General features: G+C 49.3%; 1 protein-coding gene across 3 annotated transcripts in view; it reads right to left on the bottom strand.

The window, feature by feature from the left end:
* ABCC10 (ATP binding cassette subfamily C member 10) overlaps positions 1-15,611 on the bottom strand; it is a 17,574-nt gene extending 1,963 nt beyond the window's left edge. For 2 of the 3 annotated variants that reach the window (XM_031059411.1, XM_031059417.1), the window contains exons 1-21: positions 15,445-15,611; positions 14,692-14,888; positions 12,411-13,779; positions 10,970-11,197; positions 10,610-10,766; positions 9,776-9,915; positions 9,235-9,314; positions 8,915-9,086; positions 7,830-7,928; positions 7,423-7,612; positions 6,971-7,048; positions 6,390-6,581; positions 5,971-6,106; positions 5,401-5,596; positions 4,332-4,675; positions 3,996-4,165; positions 3,532-3,692; positions 2,860-3,113; positions 2,049-2,194; positions 1,511-1,608; positions 1,200-1,312 (exon numbers count right to left, since the gene is read on the bottom strand). In XM_031059411.1, coding sequence (XP_030915271.1) covers positions 1,200-1,312; positions 1,511-1,608; positions 2,049-2,194; positions 2,860-3,113; positions 3,532-3,692; positions 3,996-4,165; positions 4,332-4,675; positions 5,401-5,596; positions 5,971-6,106; positions 6,390-6,581; positions 6,971-7,048; positions 7,423-7,612; positions 7,830-7,928; positions 8,915-9,086; positions 9,235-9,314; positions 9,776-9,915; positions 10,610-10,766; positions 10,970-11,197; positions 12,411-13,779; positions 14,692-14,852 — 4,484 coding nt within the window. In that variant the 5' untranslated portion in view covers positions 14,853-14,888; positions 15,445-15,611. Of the gene's footprint in view, positions 1-1,199; positions 1,313-1,510; positions 1,609-2,048; positions 2,195-2,859; positions 3,114-3,531; positions 3,693-3,995; positions 4,166-4,331; positions 4,676-5,400; positions 5,597-5,970; positions 6,107-6,389; positions 6,582-6,970; positions 7,049-7,422; positions 7,613-7,829; positions 7,929-8,914; positions 9,087-9,234; positions 9,315-9,775; positions 9,916-10,609; positions 10,767-10,969; positions 11,198-12,410; positions 13,780-14,691; positions 14,889-15,444 lie in introns of those variants that run through there. The other variant, XM_031059419.1, reaches the window with a different exon arrangement.
* Positions 15,612-15,670: the final 59 nt, after the last annotated feature.

The raw sequence follows: 15,670 nt of genomic DNA, 5'->3' as shown, positions 1-15,670 counted from the left end.
CACATCCCATGCTGGGTTTTACCTGAAGCTGAATGGCATGGAAAAAACATGGATACAAATAAACCCCATTATCACTTCTCTCCCCCACTGCTCTTCATCCCAGTGGAAAAGGGGCTGGGGCCATCTTCAACTCAGTCTTGCTGCTTTGCCTTCTGCTACTCCTGCCTCTGCTGTTTCTCCTCTTTAATTACTCCCCCATCAAAGGTGGCCTCCCCACACCCAACCCAAACACACACCTCAGCCCACAGTGCCCTTGCACTTCTACTTTATTTATGCCTAACATCCCTAGTGTAGGAACCACATTCCCTTCACACCCCTCCTGCCTCCCTCCTACATAATGTATTTAACAAGACCCACTTGATTCACTTGCCAGGCCCAGCCCACCCTGCCTGTCATCCATCACTCCCACTCCTGTGCAGCAGGACACCAGCCCCTGCCACCTGCTCATTTGATTTTTATTTTTGTGGTAACCTCTGTGCTTTGAAAACACCCTCCATACAATTGCATAACCCTCCTCCAAACGCTCCTCCACTTGGCAAGAGTAAGAGCAGAGAACACCACCTAATGCTGATCCATCCCTTCTCTGCAGTATTCATGTTTTGCTCTCCTCCCTCTGGCTGCAACCATCCACTGATTCTACTCTTAATCTCTCTGATGGGAGGCAATAATCACTGTTGTCCTGTCCTGCCTAGGCAGTGTCTATCTCACAGGCATAAGGTGCAGGCTGGAACTAAAACTCAAAAAGACAGAATCATCTAGGAGCTGGCTGCAGCCCTTTGCTGCTGGCTGTCCTGCACTGCCCTCTACTGAGCCAGGGACACCTGCTCCTCCCCGGTCTCCACATTGCCCCTTTCCATAGTATAGTTCTCCATTACTCCTCGCCCTAATGTGGCAGAACCAGAAGGAATGATTCACCTGCCCTACCGATGTCAGCAAGCAGTGCCCAGGAAGAGAAATCTGTGATATGATCCTGCATTTTGCCTTTTGCTGACACCAACTTCTGGGTACAACATTTTCCTCTTTTCACATCCAGTTGTTCCAGCACTCAGCAGAAAAGGCAAAAGGCAAGGTCCAGCCCTGGCACTTGAAAAACCTTATCACAGAGACCTCCATGCTCAGCTTGAGGCCCAGGCATGGAGTGTGTAGCCCCCTCTCCCTGAGAGTGGCAGGATGATTTAGGCACAGAGGTTCATCCATACCTGTGAGCAATGGTCAGAACAGTTTTGTCGGCGAAGCGCTGGCGGATGGTCTGCTGCAGCAGCTGGTCTGTCTGCTGATCCACGCTGGCTGTGGCCTCATCGATGCACAGCACCTGCCAGGGACACAGAGTGAAGGCAGCTCCCAAGCACCACAGCAGAGACCCCCCTCCCTGGCTAGAGACAGCCTGCGAAGTTAGCACAGGATATCTGTTCCCATTACACCTCCAGCTCTGCAGTGCTCACTCTGCTGTCCCCAGGCAGCCACCAGCAGTTCTCCCTCCCCCTTGCTGCCACGGGGGCAGGGCACTCACCTTGGCCTGCGTCAGGAGGGCTCTGGCCAGACACACCAGCTGCCTCTGTCCCACAGACAGACTCCTTCCCCTCTCTCCCAGCTCGCTGTCCAGTCCACCTGCAGGGATCAAGATCAGCAGTCACATGCATCATCTACACAGGGCCCCAAACAGCTCCACCAGTCCAAGGTTTTCCCAGTAGCACACAAATCCCAATTCTGCTCAGGCCCAGGCCTTAGGAACTGGAGCCTTTACACTTAGACACGAGCAACATCTGGCACAGTTCCCTTAGAACTAAGGCCTGGCTTATCTCTCAGTTACTCCTCTAACACCCACTGAGGCCTGATCTCACCAGCAAACTTCTGCCACCAATCCATCACCTGCCAGTCCATTTGCCTCTAAATGTCAGGTAATGCCACTGACCTGTTCCCACACTGGTTCTAACCTTGCCTAACCCATTCCCTACTGCATCCACCTCAGCTCCCTGCCTGAGCTAAGCCCTTCCCTCCTCTTAGAGAACCTGCACTCATCAGCTGCTTCTCACTGGTTTCCAGCTCACCCATCTGAGTAACAGCATCCCACAGGTGGCACTGCTCCAGCACCTCCCGGAGCTCAGCATCCGTCCGCTTTCCCTGGGGATCCAGGTTTTCTCTGATTGAGCCACTGAACAAAAATGGATCCTGCGGAATGATGGCCAGCCTAGACCTGCAAGCAAACAAAAGCCAAGGGCTCATGGGATGGGTTCTGTAGAAAAGCAAAGATCTGCTACTTCCTTTTTCATGGGGTGTCTTATAGCAATGTTGTGATGGCCCCGACGAGGGGAGAGAATTATGTATCTGACTTTATTGATATTATAAGGTTAATTTATTACTTTATTATACTACATTATTCTATACATCTAAAACTGAATCTGCCAAGCACTCAACTGCACACACTGTACTGAATCTTGTGACTGTAACCCAACAGTCCTGACACACACACACACTCTTGGCCCTGATAGGCCAAGGAAACAAAACACCGTGACTTTGGGTAAACAATCTCCATGTTGTATTCTACTTTTGTACAAACACAGGCACAGCAAATGAGTTAAGAATATTCTTGGGAAGAATTGTGCCTTGCTTTTCTCTGTGAAGAGAAATGTGGCTACAGTGTCTTAGTTTGCTACAAATCTTAGAGGCACAGAGACATGGGTCACATATTCAGCCTGGTTTCCTTAGCACAACTGTCAAGAAACAACAGAGAGAAGCTGCCACAATCAGAAAAAAGGGTGCCACAACAGTGAGTCCTTTGCTCCTCACTCTTTACTTTGGCATGCAGCCACTGACAGCTCTCAGCCACCATCAGCTACCCTTCACTCTGCTCAGCCATACCTCAGCTCCTCCAAGCCCACCAGCTGGCTGTCAATACCATCGAGGAGAATCTGGCCCGATTTCATCTCCACCATACGGAAAAGGGCCAAGAAAAGGCTGGATTTCCCAGATCCTGTGCGACCCACAATGCCCAGCTTCTCTCCAGGGTAAACAGTGAAACTCACGCCATCAAGTGCATTAGGCAAGCCTGGTCTGTATGCCAGGACCACCTGCTGGAACTCCACAAGCCCCTTGCTTGGCCAGTCAGCAGAAACCTAAGAGAGATACACAGGTGAGAAAGGGTATGATAATGATTGATTGTCATCTTCAGCATCACCTCCCCACAGTCCAAGCCCCACCCTTCCCTTTAGATGGCTGCTTGGCTTCTGAGCAGAACCAACACACAGCCCAGTCCCACCTCCAGCCCAGTCCAAGGCTTGTTCTTCCATCACAGCTTGTATCTAGCACCCAATCTGCTCCACTACTCCTTCCCATCACTGCCACCTTCACCAGGTCCTGCCAGAGATTCAGCCTCCCCAGGAGATATAATAGTAAAAGATGAGTGATCAAGGTGGTTTCTGTGGTGAGAGCCCTCCACCCATTCACTGGAACCCTGTGATCTCCCTAGGGGGCAAGTGCAGGGCAAAGAGCCAGAAGATGGGCCAGTACCTGAGACCACATTTGAGCTTTTACCTGGACCAATTTATCCTGAGGCTCCATGGGGATGTCTGTGGTGTACTCCTCTGTCCGCTCCACACTCACCATCATCATCTCTGTGTGAGTGAAACTGTCAATGAGATCTGAGAGCAGGTGTGTGACAGACAGAGCATATGACAATGCCAGGCCCACAAGTCCTGTGAGGACAAAAGCATAAGCATAAGAATGTTAGTGACAGGGAAGGAGTTGACATCTTGCTGGGCAGACAAAAAAAAAACAAAGGAAAAGTCAGGACTCTGAAGTCTGGGGTCACACGTGAGGTTGGGGACACACAGGAGCAGAGACAGGAACTGAAGCACTACACTGTGGGTGACTTGCTAGTGACAGGAAGCAGGAGCTCTGGATCTTACCCCAGTGTAGAAAAATGTGTAGCTCTGGTCTGGGAGAAACCCCTTGGGCACAGCCTAGGAGTGGACATAGATCAGTCCCTGGCAGTCTACCTGGATTTCCCAGCTGCTTCTGGTGCTGGATGATGGCAATCCCTGCTATAGCAGTAACCACAGCAACCCCAATCATCTGCAAGCGGATGTCCAGCCACTCCATCACTGTTTTGCTGGCAAAGAGACAGCGTTGGTTCTGCTCCAGATGCAGCTCATTCTCCAACTCAAACCTGTCAGGCACACAACAGAGGTTTGCATCACTCAAATTCCTCTCCTGCTGCCCTGGACAAAGGGCACTCTAGCCACCCTATAACCAGCCCCACAAGAGGAAAGCCTTGGCCTATAAAGCCAAAGCTCTGAGCTCTGTCTCTCTGGGTGCTTGTGCTCCCTGCTCACCTCTTTGTTGCCCGCATGGCTCTGATGGTGCTCAGTCCCAAGAGGGTCTCTGAGAAGTGGGTGTAAATGGGAGACAGGGTGATGCTGTGCAGGCGCTTCAGCTCCCGCGACGTGAATCGGTAATAGCGCTGGATGAAGAAGTAGACTACAGCCAGAGGGAGCAAGACCAGACCAATCCAAGGGAGGCCATAGGTCATTATCACCAGCATGCCCAAGAGCCCGTAGATGTTGGCTAGGAAGATGTTGAGGATGAATGGCAGGCTGTCATCCACACAGTACAGGTCCGAGGAGAAGCGGTTCGGGATGCGGCCTGTTGGTGTGCTGTCAAAGAAGGTGACTGTGGCCTGGCAGCAAGGGAACCAGACAGTAAGAGCCAGTCAGGTGCAGTGAGACCCAACCACAGAACAGTGTGCAGGAGAGCAGCACCAAGGAGAGCAGATGAGGCCACAAGGAGGTGGCCACCACAACCCACTTCCTTACCTCAGCCTCCAAAGCCAGCATCCACTAGCAGCCAAACAACTCACATACTGTTTGCATGGAAAAAGGAAGCACTCCTTCTGTATTGAATGGCTGACAGCTACTGAGAAAGCAGGCACTCAGACACCATGACGGCCCAACAGTAGCAAGGCAAATCTAGCCTCTAATCTGAACTCCCAATCTCCTAATCCTAACTCTAGCTGAGGACCCAAGGAAGCCAAAAACATAAAGTTAACTGACATATGCCAGCATCAGCCCTAGATCTTGCTTAATAACTCCTTCCAATCTCATCTAAACCTGAACTCACCATCCTGTAAAAGCTACTTTGACTTGACTGGCTGTACATCTAAGGCTAATGAGTGAACAGATGCAGGTGGGAGCCGTAAATCATCCTTCCATGGAATGAACAGGACACATTTTGAACCCTGCTCATTGGCCCCTTGTGCTAGCTGTGGTGCAGCCCTTTGGAATACAGTCCTCCCAGCCAATAACAACAGAAACCTTAATCTATCTCCCACACCTATACTCCCAGCTATGAGAAGAATGGCAGCTTGCAGGAGCCTCAGCCTGCTCTGGACTTTGTGCCCATTACCTTCAGAACCCTTTGGAGCAGTCGGTCGTGAATGACAGAGGCAGCACGGAGAGCACCATAAGCGAAGAGGAACGCCCGAATAATGGTGAAGAGGGAATTGGCCCCTGCAATGCTCCCATACACTATCAGGTAGAAATACACATCCACTGAGACATTGGGAGGGGCTGGGGTCTTGTCCAGATCTTGAATGGGGGAACTGGAAAAAAAGAGGAAGATAATGAATCTGCCAACATCCTCCTGACAGTAAACTTACAGACAGGGCATGAGAACCCAAGAGCATACTCCAGGGGAAATCAGGATACTCTAGCCTGATACTCCTGTTACACCCCTTTGGCATTTTGGGACAAATACTTTGATTACTATGCAGCTAGGGGTATTCCATCAGCCCCAGACAGAAGCCTTTTTGGCACATTAAGTCAGGGATTTTGATTCTCTTTGTCAAGGCAGCCACACACATCCCCTGAAGTGAAGTGGTCAGTTTATCTATCCCTGCTCTCCAGGATCTTCACCCGAGACACACTTAAGGACATTTCCTGCTCCCTTTGGCACCTCTGGACCATATTCACTTACACAAGCCCAGCAGTGGAGAAGAGAAGCAGCTCTGGGGAAGGCAGGGAAGCTGAGCAGGCCATCACAGAGGTATTTGCTGTCTGGGATATGCTGGAGATCCAGTATGACAGCCACCAATCCGAGATATTTCTGGATGCTACAGAGAAAGACAGACGATGTAAAGAGAAATTCTACTTCCGAATCAGCAAACATGAAGCTGAAGGGGAAGCTGCTGGACAACTTTCGCATAGTCTCACTGCCCAGTATAGTCTTTCCCCTGTTAGTAGTAGAGCAGGAGCAAGTGAACAGCCTTGAGGTGCAGCAGCAACACAGCACTGCCACAGCCTGGTATCTTTCCTTCTGGACTCCATGCAGCCAGGGAACCAGACAAGAGGACAGGAGTGTCTAAAGAGAGATATGCTGCTGGGTCACTGCCTCACCTTGCATCAGGAACAGTGAGAAGAGGATTGATATTGCTAAGCAGCTGCCCATTGCCATCCAATAGGCCTTGTACACCTGAAAAGCCACTGCCCCTTCTTTCTTCTCTTCCTCCTTGTGGATGAGATTATGGTTTTGGGTTGGTTCTTCTGCCTCTGTCTTTATGACCTCTTCCTGTCCCTGTTCATTAGGGGCTGTGGGGATAGATGCAAAAGCAAAGGTCAGTGCAGTGTTAAATTCTTCCTGCAGCTGTTCCTAAATGTGAACAGAGCAAGTCTAAACTATGAGGGACACTTTTTTCCCTCCTCTCTCCTCTTTCAAGACAGGTGCACCAACCCTGGCAGTTCTTCATCCAAAACTGGACTACAAGTGGAACAAGAGGTTCAAATACCGCTCCAGACCAATACCCAATGATATGTGGGCCTTCTGTCCTTCTGTGTATACAGCACCCACATATCAGCACTGCCACAGCAGAACAAGATGATGGGAGTTCTGCTCTAAAGCCAGCAGCCATCAGGTACAGGTTCTGTCTGGAAGGTCAGCTGTGCTGCCCCAGCTACCCTTAAGCTCATCAGGAACAGACCTTTATCCTTATCCCCCTTGTCTGTATCCTTGAACTTGGGGAAGGCTTCAACAAGTGGCAGGATATCAGCTGGTGTGCCTGCGAAGAGAGACATGCAAATTCTTCAGCATCTGTGAGGAGCGGGTAACAACTTTCCACCCTCCCACTGCCTCTTGCTCTGAAATGACCCAGTTTTGTTCTCTCATAACATTCCCTATGTTATACAGCAACTGCACCCTTGAAGGCTCCACTCCATTCAACCTGTTACTCTTTCTGCCTCATCAGATCCCCACATCTAGGGCTGTCCTGTTTTATCTGTACATCTGCACATCCTCTTCCACTCCATCTTTGCACACATGCAATGTTCTCAGTGTCCTCTTTTATCACTGCGTTCCCCACTAGCCAATCCTAATCCCCTCAAGCCATTTCAAGACACAGGCACAAGTGAATGCCTGAGAAGACAGAGAGTGTACCTGTCTTAACTATCCTGCCATTGTCCATCAGCAACAAGGCATCGGCCTTCTCCAAAAACTCTGTCCTGTGAGTGCAAAGGACCCTGGTCTTATGTTTGAGAATTCCAAAAATGCATTTCCACATAATATGTTTGGCTACATCTGCATCAACAGCAGCCAGGGGATCATCAAGGAGGTAAAGTTCTTTATCCTGGGAGAGGGACAAAAGAAAAAAGGATACAGCTGCTGGCCCTGCTGGAGCAGGCAGTGCTGTACAGAAAAGTCCAAGTGTCTCCATGTGGCAGCACCTTTAGGCTAGCACAATGTGCTTTAAAGACATGCTGCCAGAACCGCACAGCTGAGTGCTTCCAGACTCTTTATATTTGACTCGGCAAGATCTGCCACACAGTAACTCCTTTGTTATTTACCTGGTAAACAGCTCTGGCAAGGGCTATTCGAGCCTTCTGTCCCCCACTGAGTGTCACACCATTTTCACCCACCTCTGTCTGGTCACCTGCTGGTAAAATCTGAAATATTCAAGAAAATAATTTAGAAAGGGACAAGAAACTGCTGGGGACCCAAAACCAGGATACAGGGTCCCCTCTCCAGCCTCTGGCAGTAATTTCTAAGGCTGACACCTTACCAACAATTAAACAATGCAACAATCTATACACTGGTTCTACAGACAACCAGCAAGGTTTACTTATGCTACAAAAATCTCTTACACTCCAGAATAGGGTGGGTCACATCTTAACTACCCATTGAGAGCAACTTCTGGTCCAAGGTAATTGCACACAGTAATTTTCTGTGAGAACAAGGGCTGTGTCTGCATCAAAATTATGCCAGGGTCCTTCCAAATGGCATAGCAGTAAAAACTACCAAATTTCAGTACCTGGAAATAAGTCTCCTCTTGTTTTGGTAGCATAGGTGTATTTTACAAAATCTCAAATAAAAATCATGCCTTTACAGAGTATTCATAGCTCCAGCCAAAATAAATAGGAGCTGCTAAAGCTTGGTACTTCAGAAAATCAGGCATTAGCATATAACTGGGAGAAGGCTAGATTCCTATATATACCATATATACAGCCAGGTTTACTGGCAAATACAGTCATAAACCTCAAATTTACAATATATGTCAGGAGCACTGACTTAGGCCTTCAAAACCCCAAAGAAGTTGCTTCTGATCCTCCCCCCAAAAAAAGCATCAGCTGCTGATAGGTTCTGCCTGAAAAACCCAACAGTCATCAGCTCTGCAAGAACAACTGCTTTCCCTGGCATGAAGAGCTTTTGGCTCAGCAGCAGAAGAAACCACCCAAAGTGCTACAAGAGTGACTTCACACCTTAAAGAAGTATGGGCACGCTAGGAATGAGTGAGCTTGGTAATCAGAGCAACACTGTGTGATGGGACATTGGAGTAGCAGTCTGAAACAATATACACTGATCCCATGAGGCTCCGGATGGATGCAAAAGCCTGCCAAGAAGGCCCAGGCAGGTTTCCAGCCTAGACACTCACATTTAGGTCCTCGGAGAGGGCACAGGCCTCCAGCACCTCCTTGAACAGCCTGGCATCATATTCCCGCCCAAAAAGGATGTTTTTGCGGACAGTGGTAAACTGAATCCAAGGCTCCTGTGTGGCCAGACCAAATCCTTGCTCCAGGTCACAAACATACACTCGTCCACTTTGTCTGCAAGCACAACAGAAGTAGGTATAAAGTACAACAAAGAAAAACTGCTGGCAGATCAAAATTACCCACAAGTTGGGATAGCACTGGACAATTTCCCCCTGCTGTGGCATGGAGGGACCAGGCAGGGAAAACTCTTTAGGCTACTTACTTAATGAGCTCTCCAGTGATGGCTGCAAGCAGAGAGCTTTTGCCAGAGCCAACCTTCCCAACAACCCCCAGGAGCATTCCCTGCAAAGGGAAAGGAAAAGAAGCAACCTGATGTGCTAATGCAGGGTAGCTTGTCCAGATTTCTTGAGCCACATGTAGGCTGTAAGGAAGCTGACTGCTAGGACCATCTCATGTTCAGCAGTGCAGCTGGGTACAGTTGTCAGGTAAACCAGATTCCTGATATGACAGGACACAGATTTGCAAGGAGTGGTAACTCTAGAGCCCTGTTCTGTTCCCTGTCCAGTTGTCTCCAGCAGCAATAGTACAAAGCAGAGAGAACTAGTTCATCTCCTGTCTGTAAGCCATGGATGTTCTCTAGAGCCTTTCAGCCTTTCAGTGTCCTGTGCCTCTTGGCCAAGAGAAGATTTTGATGCACAGCTCCTAGACTGAGGAAAACATGCCACCTCTGCTCCATTATTTCTAGTTTCCAGTATTTTTTCTCTAATGCATTTTTCTCTATTACCTCCCATGTCCTTGCTCACCTTTCTCACTGACAGGTTCTCGATGTGCAGTTGCAGACTGCCTGTGGAGGAGGGCTGTCTGGTGCTCTCCTCCTCAGCTGGCACCCATGAGAAGGCTGCACATTGCATCTCCATGGCAGTAGCAGTATCTGAAGGGCTATCTACAAGTGAAAACCCGAACAGCAAAGCACTGCTATGAGAAGACAAGAAAATTAAAGGCACCTGGCATCACAAATATCATCAGCTTTGTTCCCAAATGCAGAGACCATGGATGAGGCACTGCATGATGCCCCTAAGCCAGCCACAGAATGAGACTCTTGCCTACTGACTTGTCCTTAAACTTATACATCCCTTCTTCCAACCCTTCTGTCTCCAGCTCACACCAGACACACATGGCTGTCAGGGAGACACTGCAATGATATAACCTGGTTTTATTATTGCTGAAGGTAAAAGAATGGCAGGGAGTTGGCCAAAGGCAATGAAAGAAGGAAAGGGAGCTAATATGGCTTAAGAGAAGGGCAGCCACTCAAGGCCTTTCTGCCACGTGAAGCCAAGTTTGTTGATGGCTTCAGTGTCAGAAAAGCTTTGGTCAGAGGACAGAGCTGCTTGTTCTACTTGGACATTAATGGCTCTGTTGGGACAAGCAGTGGCTTGTGATTGGTAATGTGGAATGTTATAGCCTTGTCTCCTGCTTTCCACAGAAATTAAGAGAAATGTATCCACTCTGCCTCTACCCAACTGGACACTCTGAATCACAGGGTGACAGCCTGCTGCCCTCCAGCACTGCCCCTGGGCCTTGCACCTCAGCTCTCTGCTCTGAGTGTCTGCTGATGTCTCAGATTCCTTAACCGTTACCTAGGGCATAATAAGCTTCCAGGTCCTGGTCCATGAGTTCAAAGAATTGCTGGATTCGATCCAGGGAAACTTTGGCCTCCAAGATCCCATTCAGCACCCATGGGAAGCTGTTGAGGGGTAGAATAAGCATCCCAACAAGGGCCAACGCTGTGAACACCTGCGTGGGTAAGCAAACAGCCATGAGCTGAAGGCAGCACCTCCCCTGTATCCTCCAAACAGCTTCACCAGAGAGAGCCTGAAGAGCTGTGGAGAGACATGGGCTGGGTTTATTTCCCAAAGAAGATCCCTCAGAATTGCAGTTCCACTGTAGACTGTGTTCTGCACAAGACAAGTTTGGAGCTCTCCCTACTACCTACTTACCTTTGTGGCAGTGAGCTGGTGACCCAACAGGACAAAGGTGACAAAGATGGCAATGGAGATAACAACAGGGAGTGCTGCCCACATGTACACACACAAAGCATCCAGGTAACTGATGGCCCGTAGCTTCTGCAGCTCTTTAGCCCGGCAGGATTTTATCCTGGTGCTGAAGTGCTGCTCCCAGGCATAAAACTTGATCACCCGAATGCCACACAGGAACTCTGTCATTAGCTGCAGGCAACAAGAAAAGAACATCAAGCAAATAGTGCCCAGCCAACCTGGACTGTGCCTGGGTGTGCAGCTGCCTCCTGCTAAGGGTCAAGCTAGAGACGTCAGGAACCATTTATTGCTAACAAAGGCATAAACCTAAGTGAGAACTATTGGAAACCTTGTGCTCATCCATCCCACCAGCTTCTTCATCCACCCATGCTGCGTACAACCAAGAAAATGGCAAAATATTAACTACTTTCCAAGTGAAAGATGAACAACACAGGTGAAGGGATGTGTGGAATTGCTAGCTCCAGCCTGGATACTATTCACTTGTGCTGACTTGACAGTGCCTTGAGATAACATCTGACTCTCAGGCCTGGTCCTGCCCTGACACAGGTGGTCTGTATCCAGAGCCTGGCTGGCTCACTTCCAGAACTCTGGTGTCCCTGCAGGATGCAGCCCTCTCATTTCTGTTCTCAGGCCAGCATATGTAGAGCAAGCTGACTGTGTCTCTGCCCAATATTAAAGAAGACTAACAAGAGAGACTTTATTCAGCAAACCAGTCTTACAACAGTTGGAGAAAGTTCAGCATAATCAGATACAACTCTCGTAGATGCACCTACTGTTGGGAAAATATGTATTTTTAAAGCTGCCAATAGTTCTGACAGGGAGTTGACCTAAGTTTCATGCTTCAAAGCATGAGTGAAACTGCTGTCCCCTCAAACTAGAGATACAATGCTAAAAGGTGGGAATCAAATGTCTGACATGTGGAGAGGAGAGATGGCACTGCAAAGAGGAGAAAAGCAGTGGAAAAGACTGAGAGTGCCAAGCCTTGAGCCATACAGAATTACATCTACGATCATTGCCCTTGTCCAGACTGAAAGCCACTTCATCATTGACAGCATCACTGGAACAATAGGATGGACGCAAATCTAGAGGAAGCCATCGGGAGTCTGACCTTTATTACACACAGAAAAGAAACTTGCAAGGGAACCTAAATTAGCCCAGGGGACAAGACAAGCATTAAAGATTCATGATCTCAGAGGTGGTGAAACTACATCACCCTGAAACACTTTTGACCAAAGTGTGGGTGTGTGCCCTTTCTGGCATTTTTCTCAACAGCTGTGATTCAATTAATCTGCTTTGGACCATGACTAGTGGCCAAGAAGCCAACGTTCTGGGACAAACAGGGAAAAAATACAAACTCAGAGAGACACCCCTGCCCCTCACTCACCTTGACTCGTGTGTCCTTGTGTTTCAGCATCTCCTCGTTGTTCACCATGATGCGGTTAGCTATGATCTTGTTGATGGGCACCAGCAGCAGTGCCAGGGCCACGCCTCCAAGGAAGGCTATCCCCACTTGCTGGTACAGGAGGTAGAGGGTAATGGCAAGCTGGACAGGCAGGCTCCACAACTCGTGGAAGCTGTAGCAGAAGTTGACCAACCTATCAGTGTCTGTGCTCATGAAGTTGACAATTTCCCCCACAGTGAAGCGGGCAAGGCTGGTGCTGCTGACGCGCAGAGCCTTGCGGTAGATGGCGGAGATGACGGCGGCCCGCACCATCAGCGCCATCTTGTTCATCTCATACCTGAACTGGCTCCGCAGGAGAGCGCCCAGGAAGGAGCCAGCAAAGAGCCCAAGGGCATACAGAATCCCATGGCTCAGGGGCTCCTGCCGTGACTCCATGAAGTTCACCAGCAAGTTCAGAAGCAGAGGACCCGAAAAATCCAGCAGACTGTCAGCCAGCTTGAGAAGTCCAAGGGTGTAGAAACGAAGCCCGAAGGCCGCGTGAAGGACTGACAGGAGGTGCACAGCTTTCTGGGCACGGTGTGGGCTGTCTGGAGCATCACTGCTCCCATCACCTCCAGCAATGATTGGGCTGGTAAGAGACACTGTCTCCTCCTCTGCTTGCTGAAGAGCTGCCTTCTTTTGCCAGCAAGAGTAGAATCGGTCGCAGACCCGGACAGCCTGGAGCCGGTGAGGAAGTACATAGACGTCCTGTGGCTGGTTCAGCTTCTGCTGGTAGCCACGCTTCATAAGGGGGTTCATCCAGGTGTAAAAGAAGCGGGAGAGCCAGCTCTCACCATCTTCTGCCACTCTCTGCTGGTCAGACACTGGGATCCCTGGCTCTGAGACGGGCTGATCCTCTTGCCAGGAGCGATTGATGGAGAGGAAGTCTTGCCTGGCAGCAGTGGGGAAGAGGTAGCTGACCACATAGGCAAGCAGAGAGGCCAGCTGCAGACACAGAATGGCGAACCTGGCAGAGGCACCGGGGTGGGCAGGGGACCAAGCTGTCCCACTCTGGCAGTACCACAGCAGGGTGATGATGGAGGAAGGTAGGGGTAAGACAGTGAGGAGAGCCAGGGCTGCAGGGCCCCTGGTGAAGCCATGAATGGACCTGCAGAGCATGAGAAGAGCGAAGCCATGCACCAGCCATGCCAGGGCAGCAGTGCCATTGGCCAGCACTTCCAGGTACACAGGGCCCAGCTCCTGCTGGGAAATGGTGGCTGGGATGGTGTCAGCAAGGAACAAGCCAGCAAGGACAAAGGAGGTAGCGATTCTCCACCCCCAGCTTGAGCTGCAAGGCACACCAGAGGCAGACCTTGAGGAGGAAAGAGCAGTGAAATAAATTACAGTTAGAATTCCACTACCTCTCGGTCAGTACTGTCCTTTCTTCCTCTCCTCTTCCCCATGTTTATACATCCACTCCTACTTAACCTTCTGGATATGCCTCCCTGGGTCTGTAACTTTTTCTGACTGTAGGCATTGCTGAACTACATGAGGTCAATATAGCCCACTCTTTGGTCAGATGCTACCAAAGAAAAGCATTTTTTTACAGAAATTTGTTTGCAAACTATGATATTTGGTGGTCAAATCAGACTCCAATCCTTGAAGATTAACAGCAATAAAAAGTATATACAACCTCTTTAACACAAATTTTGGATGATGAAATTCTCTGTGTCACATCTCTGATCCTTGATTTCCTTGTCTGTCGGATATTTTTTCTAGAAACATTATTTTTATCACTGTGAATTTCAGTGATGCTGTGCTTGTAAGGTCTATAATCTATTGCCCATCAAAATACTTCATTATCACTGGATTCTTTGTGGCCTTTCAGTATCAGTGAACGCTGTCATGTTTAGGAATTTCAGAAGAGGGTAAACAGAAAAACAATTCTGCATTTATCTAAACTCCTTATTGCCTTATATACATCTTCTATGGTACCTTGCATTTATATCCTCTACCAGAATACTCCCAGTTTCCCCAGTCCTTATTAACTGAAAAGGTTTTTAATTACTTTCTGTGATTTTATGCCCACAATCCCCTCTATTCTTTCTGAATTCCTTTCTGTACACTGAATTAAAATGGATGCTGACAAATATAATAGCATTATAATATTGTGTCCTTCCCTAATTACATATTCGGCCTATGATAGGGGATACAATTTCCAGCCCTTCTACCCCACCTCTAGTCCTGCATAGCAATCAAGAGCCAGACGAGTCAGTTGTCATACCTCGGAGTGCCAAGGAAACAGGCACTGACCACTGCAAGGATCACATGAGGCACCACGCTTAGTGTCAGCTGGTTAAAGCAATGGCCAACGCTGCCATGAACCCACACAGGGAGTGGATCTTCTGGGCTGGTCCCACACAAGCTAGCCAGGATGTTCTCCATCCTTTGCTGGTAATTCAGTCTGAGACACAGGATGTCCTAGGGTAAAGAAAAAGCAGCATGAGATAAAAAACATAAGAACTACAGCCCCAGTCCAAGCTGGAGCGACAAGTAATTAAGAGAGCTAGAAGCAAGTTCCTGGGTCATAGTCCAAGCCCGGCTATTGTTCACTCACTATCATATAATCTACTTAAGAAAATGATCAAGGGCCAGCTGAAAATAAATTATCTTGTTTATTCCCTTAAGTCACCCTGGGACTGCAATGCCCTGTGAGTTTGAAGCTTTCTTATTTCCAAGTTGAATTTTTTTTTCCCATGGTAAGTTTATCCTCTATAAGTAGTACAAGGAAGTATTTTCCTGTCTACGGATTAGTATGAAAAATATTTTGAGCTGCTTAAACAATAACCTATTCATTGTATTTCCATGTTCACAACACATCCCACCAAGGTACTCCTTGAGGCAGCGTGTAACATGAAACAACCCCTAGACGGCAGGGGAGGATGCTGGTGCCCATCCTGAAGCAGGCGATACCCATAAGCTAGAAAGACTGGCGAGCCCGCCCCCTGTGTGTGCCGCCCCGCGGACTGAAGCACACCTGGCAAGGCCTCGGCTTTACAGGGATTTCTGCTCGCACCAGCCCGTCCCATCTCCAGCGCGGGGCCGGCTGAGCGCCACGGGCCGGGCGCCGCACCGAGCTCGGCACAGCGGGGGCACTGCAGCACCACGGCAGCACCCCGGCACAGCGGCCCTCGGCACGGCAGCACGCCGGCACAGCGGCCCTCGGCACCAACCCAGCACGGCAGCCCCCCGGCACGGGCCTG

This window comes from Geospiza fortis, unplaced genomic scaffold (assembly GCF_000277835.1).
Source record: "Geospiza fortis unplaced genomic scaffold, GeoFor_1.0 scaffold41, whole genome shotgun sequence".
Taxonomy (NCBI): domain Eukaryota; kingdom Metazoa; phylum Chordata; class Aves; order Passeriformes; family Thraupidae; genus Geospiza; species Geospiza fortis.
The sequence above is the reverse complement of the archived record's forward strand: the minus strand, read 5'-3'. Positions and strand labels throughout refer to the sequence as shown.